Source organism: Anarrhichthys ocellatus, unplaced genomic scaffold (genome assembly GCF_004355925.1).
Source record: "Anarrhichthys ocellatus isolate YVR2014 unplaced genomic scaffold, GSC_Weel_1.0 scaffold20, whole genome shotgun sequence".
NCBI classification, from domain to species: Eukaryota; Metazoa; Chordata; class Actinopteri; order Perciformes; family Anarhichadidae; genus Anarrhichthys; species Anarrhichthys ocellatus.
This window is the reverse complement of record NW_022280050.1, coordinates 5,243,031-5,250,581: the sequence shown is the minus strand read 5'-3', so window position 1 is coordinate 5,250,581 and position 7,551 is coordinate 5,243,031. Positions and strand designations below refer to the sequence as shown.

Sequence of the window (7,551 nt, the reverse complement as noted above, 5' to 3'; positions counted from 1 at the left end):
GAGAGAGAGAGAGAGAGAGAGAGAGAGAGAGAGAGAGAGAGAGAGAGAAAAGAAGTACAATCTTTCAGATCAGACTGGATAATGTACCTGCACCACACCATCCTCTAGTGGTGATGGTAAAGGGAAGGTTCATCCCACACAGATTCAATACACTGCTTGTGAAACCAGGGTTAATGGCTTTTATCATTCAGTTTGATAATGTGATCTCTGTGATCTCAAAACAGCGAGGAGGAGGCGGCACCGGGGATGAGGCTGTGGCGTAAAGCCCTCAGTGAAGTCCGCAGCTCAGCTCAGCTGTCACTCTGCATTCAGCAGCTGCAGAAATCCATTGCCTGGGAACGATCCATCATGAAAGTGGTTAGTGACACACTTGCTCCCATAATCACAGATTGTATAAATTATTGGTTTATTGATTTTTTTTTTTTTTTTTTTAAGTACATAAACCTCTTGAAAGATAACACAATAAATCTGCACAGCAGCGTTGTTGTTAGGAAAAAGGTGAAAAGAAAAGAAATAGCAGCATCAATTTACAATACATCATTACGAGGCAGCAACCGCATCGGGTTACAATCGGTAACAAATCAACATCGTCCAATGTGCCTGGCTGCAATGACATGCATTAAAAACTACAGTTTTCATTGTGATGTATCTCAGGTTGTATTCACGGCTACACTTTGTTGTTTCCAGCACTGCCAGCTCTGTCAAAAGGGGGATAATGAAGAACTGCTCTTACTCTGTGATGGATGTGACAAAGGCTGCCACACTTACTGCCAGAAACCCAAGATCACTACAGTACCTGACGGCGACTGGTTTTGTCCCACTTGTGTAGCAAAGGTACACCAGCATGCCCTAATTGTTTATTCCACTGTCACAGTAGATCAAATTATTAAATGACAACGTAGATGTATCGCATATACACATCCAGTGAATTGATTTGATTATATGTTTTCTTTGTCTCTTCACCGGTCTCCTGTGTGTTTTGTCATTCAGGGGAGTGGTCAATCCCCCTGGAGTAGGAAGCAGCAGAGCCGAACAGCTGGAGGAGGGAAGAAAGGCAGCGAGGTAAAACGAAACAGTAGGCCATCTGTGGTAGGAGAGCTCATCAAAGACGAGGCTGCCAGCAGCAACAGCGTGCCAAAGAAAGGTACCAAGGAGTTCAAAAAGAGGAAAGGAGACGACAGCCCCCCTTGCTCCCAGGCCAGGCACGGCAGCCCCGTCTCCTGTGTGAAAAAAGCCAAAACGACCAAAGAGAGCAACACAAATGGACTGACGATGTGCCGGTACGCATGATCCTGTACTCACTGCATGCATAGCGACATTTACTTTACCTCTTCTCATTCTCCTCTGGAAGTCATGAACGTTTGACAATCAAAACATCCTTTTTAAAATGTTTATTTTCACTTGTTCTCTCCAGAGTGCTGCTGGATGAGCTGGAGGCCCAACAGGACGCTTGGCCCTTCCTCACGCCCGTCAACCAGAAAGCCGTCCCTGGATACAGGAAGGTCATCAGAAAGCCCATGGACTTCTCCACCATCAGAGAAAAGCTCACCAACAACCAGTATGTGTGTTACTGTCACAATGTTTGTTTTTAAGTAGACATATGTGTGTTTTCCATGTGCATATACTCTATCATTTTTCATTTGTTGCTGCATATACATAAAAATTAAAAAAACAACCTTTTCTAACGATTACAGGTACTTGAATTTGGAAACTTTCATCGTTGACGTGAACCTGGTTTTTGACAACTGTGAAAAATTTAACGAAGATGATTCCGAAATAGGACGAGCCGGCCACAGCATGAGGACATTTTTTGACAAACGATGGACCGAACTGCTGGAGTAGCCGTTTGCCGTGTGGACTTTCAATGCTACTCTCTACATAGCATACTTCATCTTTGGTGTTGGAGACCTTCTCATCACCTGTGACACTAAATCAATAAATAAGTTATAATACCACTGACGTGCAATGTGATGGGGAAACGAATTCTCCTGCTGAGAAAACACACTTCATGGATTAATATCTTTAAAGTGCAATACTGTTTTCTTTCTCAGAATGCACTGACTCTTGGGCTCAATATTGTATTTGGGCCTTTCTACTTTGGGGATTTCCACAGTAAATATGCCTTTTGCTTCCTTTTTCTTTATCATCAGTACTTTAGTTTAGTGTGAATGTGTGTATTTATTTTCTCAAGTATTTATGTTACAGTCAGTCTTTTCTAAAAACAAAAAAAGCAGGACATGGCAAACAGCTTTAAAAAAAAAAAAAATCAAAAGATTGTTTTATGAACTATTAATAAACTAGCCAATCAAAAAACAAAATAATTGTTTACAGCTCTTTGACTATATGGTGCCAGAGCAGTACTACTGTTAATTGTGTAAAATACCAGGAGGTATTACTATCACTCTTTCAAGTCGTATTTCTAACGTGTATAGAGTGTACATACAGTACAGTCTTGTTCAAATATTGTTAATGCATAAGGATGATTGCAGCACTTCATATGTCTTATACTGTGCTCTGCCTGTGCTGAATATCCGCTCAAACACTGGTCTCCTCAGTATTGTAGTGCCTGACCTCTGACCTCTAAACAGTGTGTGGAGGAGTGTGCTTTTTTTCTATTTTCTGTGCGTGTACTGTTTGTGTGTTCTGCACAATATACTGTAGGAAACCCTTACACAAAAGCTAATATTCTTTAGAGCTTCTCCTCTGAAAACAATTGATGTGGTGCATATAGTGTGTTTCATCTCCAAGCGTTTCCTTCAAGCCAGTCTTGTCAGAAATCCCGCGGACAGTCGTAGAACCTGCAGTGGGCTTTAATCCAGCTGTGAGTCAGACAGAGTCACGGTCCAGCGGAGGCATCTCCAGACAGCTGAAGTCAGAAGACTTGAAGTAACTGTATTTTGTTATGAATATTGTGAAATGAGTAGCGACTTTTGTGGGAATATTATTTTTGAATAGTGAGTGTGTGGCACAGATGAAATAAACCTGTTTTTCAAAATAACACTTTTGGGCCCTCACTGTCTTCCCTATTGATTCAGAGTAAGTCTAATTTTGATAATCTTGCCATTTTTTTTGAATCATATATTTAATTTGAAACATTTGTATTTGGTTGAAATGGTGTGAAATGGAGTTAATGCATTGTTATATTTGTCAATAGTGGAATGTCACAAAGTACATTTTCTCAGAAATGCACTTATGTAAAACGTTGGCGTACGTGTACTTTATTATTTCCATATTTTGATGCGTTACACTCCAGGGGAGAATATACTGAACTCCACTTCATTTATTTCACAGGTATGCTGTAGTACCTCGGTACTTTCACGCAAAACACAACACATAAAATATGCAGCAATGTTATAGATAAAACTACCCAGCACAATAAAGTAGAACAAAGTAGCTCCAGCTCGACCAGCTACAATATCAAATGCTGCAGAATTCGTCAATAATTCTAATCCAATAATATAAATATGACACCGAAAAGATGCATTTTGGATTATGAGTGTTATTGAATTTAGTGACAATGCTTGAGTTAAGTGTTTTTTTAATGTCGGCCTTAAAATGGTAGTTTTTCTTTTTATATTTTATTGTAATTACAGGGGGGGGGAAATGGACTACGAACATTGTGCAACTCAGTAAGCGTCACATGACTGATAACAGCTGTGCGAGGTAAACTGACTGTACAGCTGGAAGAGGAAGTATTTAATGAGAGAAGCCGTCGACACGTGAGCAACAGTTTGTGCTGAGGTTTGTATCTTTGATGCATTTTAACAAAAGAAGTTCGACGGACAGACTGCTGTCACCAACAACTCTCCTCTCCATTCACAGGCAGATCATTGGGCATTTTGCGCCACCTTGTGAGTGAACGTCTCCCTCTGCAGATCCACACATCTGTCCCCAAGATGGTGTCAATACTTTGCGCTCTTCGGCACCACGCAGACGAGGTCAGCTGCTGCGCTTTCTCTCCGTCTCTCCTCGCCACCTGTTCCGGCGATAAAACCCTCCGTGTTTACAAAACGTCCGACTTCTCGGAGCTTCCGTTCTCCCCTCTGTCGGGCCACGGTTACGGGGTTCACTGCTGCTGCTTCAGCTCATGCGGCCGCTACCTGCTCAGCTGCTCAACGGACGGATCCACCATCGTGTGGGCCGCGAACACGGGTGTGGTGGCCGCGGTGCTGCTGCACCCGGCCCGTAGTCCGCTCCGAGCGTGCGCAATAGCGCCGGACTCCTCCCTGCTAGTGGCAGGGGCCTGCGATGGCACCGTAGCCCTCTGGGACTTCCCCTGCAAGACGTTACGCAGGTACAGTGTGACCCCCGGTGTCAATCCAACAGTTAAAGCTGCAAATCAAACCGACCGTAGTCCATTTTAGAGCAATCAAGGGCCAGTTTCCAGCCTTAGATTCGTCTTTTAGTGCACAAAGTGACAGAAACAGGTGAAATAGTGCCGCTTATAATTTCTCAGAGCCCCAGAGTCTTCAAATAGCTTGTTTTAAACGATCTCACAACCTGAGATTAAAGGTTGTTTCTTGAAGTTGGGAATTTGACACAACTAGGCTAACTTGGTTTCATCTTACTGCCTTTGTCATCATATAGTCTTTGCATACCATCCTGATTCTTCCATTGAAATATTCTGACTGGTGCACTGAAATATGTTTCAGGTGATTATTTCATCAGAGCCACGCCCACTTCAAACCAGTGAGAGAAGCGCAGATGAAACACAAAAATAAATGATGAAAACATATTTGGCAGAACATATTGTTTTCATTTGGAACGCTATTGACCACAACATAGACTGTATGCTTCACAATGCGAAGCTGGATGAAAAAAACAAGGTTTTCTTGGCCGTAAAACATCTGTAACTCCATTTGACTTCCTCAAACCTGGTTTGGTTAGTTAGTCCTACATCAGGCTTAGTTTGTAATTAACTGAACTAATATTGTAAAGAAAGACCTGAGTTACTTCACTCGCTGCTACATTCAGGCAGGTTTAACAAAAGAGACGCATAAAGAACTCAACCAGCTGGACAACTTATTGTCAAGATTAACCGATTGAAATGAAATATGTTAATAAAACTGTCTTTATCTTAAAGGATTACAGCTTTTTAATGTCTAACAATCTAACATGGCCTAATACAGGTGCAGTGCCGTGAGCGAGGCCAGTGTTGTGGCCTGCTGCTTCTCTCCCTGTGGCCAGATGTTTGTGACGGGCTGCACCCGCGGAGACCTCAAACTGTGGGATACGGACATCAACCTCCTGCATGCTGAGAAGGACGCCCATGACCTGGGAGTCACCTGCTGCAGCTTTGCGCCGCAGTTTAAAGTTGGTGAGTTCTTAGTGTTTTAAAGGGTCAGTTCACCCAAATCAACAAGGAACATATTTATGTTCACTTATTAATAGTGGTGTCTAGACATGCAGGGAGGTGCTTTAAAAGGTTTATTATTGAAGTAATTTATCAAGCAAAAGGCCAAACATGTGTTTCATGTTCATTGATGCTTTTTCCCGCTGTTAACCAGTGTAAACAGAATATCTTTGGGTTTTGGACTTTTGATGAGACAAAACAAGCAATTTGAAGAAAACTGACTATTCATACAAATAGTGTGTAGATTTATAGATTATATGAACAGAACACTATTTTGGTTACTCACAGACCTCACTGTGGACAGTTTTCATCTGCACGATTACTTCAGTAGAGAGTGGTCCTAATTATTCAACTGTTACTCACAACATTTGTGATTTTAGGTGAACTAATCATTTAGTTTGTAGCCTATCAGAAAAAAAGTAAGCTGTTGCATTTTATCCCTGAATGAAGAATGACATGTACATTTGCCACTTTTGGTGAATAAAAAGCACATTTTTGTTATGGAAATCTCCCTTAAATCCAAAACACTACATGTATGCCACATATAGTGTAAAAGATGCTTGCTGCGTGCTGTAACACTTCACGAACCGTCCGTCGGATGATATTTGTCTTCTTTTGTTATTAAAGTCAGTCAAGCGTGAACATTCAGAAAGAGGGGATGTGGCAGTTTTTTGTATTTCTTTGTTTGTTGTTCTGCAGATGGCTGCTGTGTGGAGTTTCGACTGGCCTCCTGTGGACAGGACAGCCAGCTGAAAATACGGATTGTTTCCCAGCGTGAAGGGGCAGGTAGGCCGACCCCTCTCCGAGAGCTCTCTCACTCCCATCTTCCATGAGAGAGAGACAGAGACGGATAGAACCTGCTGACTGCTTTAACCTTGAAACCGCTCTGCAGAATAGAGGAATTTTTATTAGTGTGTGGAATAAATCAGCTGCTGACCGACTCATTAATAATGGATCACTTTAAGGCATTCTGCTGAAATACAGCAGCTGCAGAGGAATCAGGTGCACGCAGTAAATCCACTGTGACGTTCACATCTTGTACATCCTACAGCAGGACACCAACATCTTGTGTATGTCCATAGGCTGTGTAACCAGCCCGCAGACTGTGTTTTTCTTTAGTGTGTGTGTGACAACATGCCATGTTGTTAGTTCCTAAGTAGTGTTGCCGTGGTAACGCCCGTTTCTATGGAGGATGTCCCACATGATAACCCACTGCGGTCCAGTGGGGATTGTTCATCTTTGCGCAGCTTGTAGAAAGACACAGAACAATGTCTGTCCTCATTTTTCTACATTCTCTGGAGGAAGCTTTCAACAGGAGCTTCCTGAAATGTGCATTTATCTTAAAGAGGATTGCTTTGCTTTAACCCCTCTTCCGCTGTTTTAACAGAAAAAAGACTCGAGTGTAGATCATGCAGGGAAGCAAGGGGCACATTTCCGTCTATATGGAGCATTTTTCTTGTCTGGGCTTCATTTTTGTTTGCAGCCCCATATTTTCATGCTTCCATATCAAACATTAATGGCCTTATTCGAGCAAATTTGTCGTGTTGTCAGTTTTGCAGCCTTTTCCTTTCGCACAGCAGCACACCTCTCAATCACACATGTCATTTAATTCATTTTCTCAAGTGGGCAGTTAGATTTTGTCAGGTTTGATAATACGTTTTAGTTTTTTTTCGTTACTGAGTGGTACGGGTGCTTCACGTCACATCATGAATATGCATGCAAATAACAAATTAAGCTCCCACAGAGCCTGAAATCAGCATTTTTACTCTAATGGAAAAGAGGGAAGGTTTAATTTAATACATGTGTATTTACAGGCTGACAATTTAAATGTTGCTTCAGAATAGTTGGAATTCGGCACATAGGATTATTGCACGATGAATTATTACTGTCTTCGTATCATAAGATGGGCGTGTTTCAGGTTTATTGCCAAAAAGAAAATCTTCTGTTTCCAAGCAGCTGTCAGCAGGTGGCACAGCTTCAAACCAGCAAGGCAGTTATTGACAACAAGTTTTGTTGTGGAGTGTGTGTGTGCATGTGTGTGTCGGCATCAGAAAGGGACTGAGAGATAATTACTTTTTGTATTTATTGCTCAATTTATGGACAAATTACAGGAGGTTGGTTGCTAAACACAAATCTAATTTGGACTTTAACTGTGTGTGTGTGTGTGTGTGTGTGTGTGTGTGTGTGTGTGTGTGTGT

At 41.9% G+C, this 7,551-nt stretch overlaps 2 protein-coding genes across 6 annotated transcripts in view; both read left to right on the top strand.

The window, feature by feature from the left end:
* The window catches only part of LOC116389564 (bromodomain adjacent to zinc finger domain protein 2B-like), a 44,523-nt gene extending 41,467 nt beyond the window's left edge, over nt 1-3,056 (top strand). For all 5 annotated transcript variants that reach the window (XM_031858331.1, XM_031858330.1, XM_031858329.1 and 2 more), the window contains 5 exons: nt 225-357; nt 688-834; nt 991-1,280; nt 1,415-1,558; nt 1,695-3,056. In XM_031858331.1, coding sequence (XP_031714191.1) covers nt 225-357; nt 688-834; nt 991-1,280; nt 1,415-1,558; nt 1,695-1,842 — 862 coding nt within the window. In that variant the 3' untranslated portion in view covers nt 1,843-3,056. The remainder of the gene's footprint in view (nt 1-224; nt 358-687; nt 835-990; nt 1,281-1,414; nt 1,559-1,694) is intronic.
* A 592-nt stretch (nt 3,057-3,648) lies between these two features.
* LOC116389679 (WD repeat, SAM and U-box domain-containing protein 1) overlaps nt 3,649-7,551 on the top strand; it is a 13,703-nt gene continuing 9,800 nt past the window's right edge. The window contains exons 1-4 of the mRNA XM_031858582.1: nt 3,649-3,741; nt 3,823-4,294; nt 5,130-5,317; nt 6,053-6,139. Coding sequence (XP_031714442.1) covers nt 3,897-4,294; nt 5,130-5,317; nt 6,053-6,139 — 673 coding nt within the window. The 5' untranslated portion in view covers nt 3,649-3,741; nt 3,823-3,896. The remainder of the gene's footprint in view (nt 3,742-3,822; nt 4,295-5,129; nt 5,318-6,052; nt 6,140-7,551) is intronic.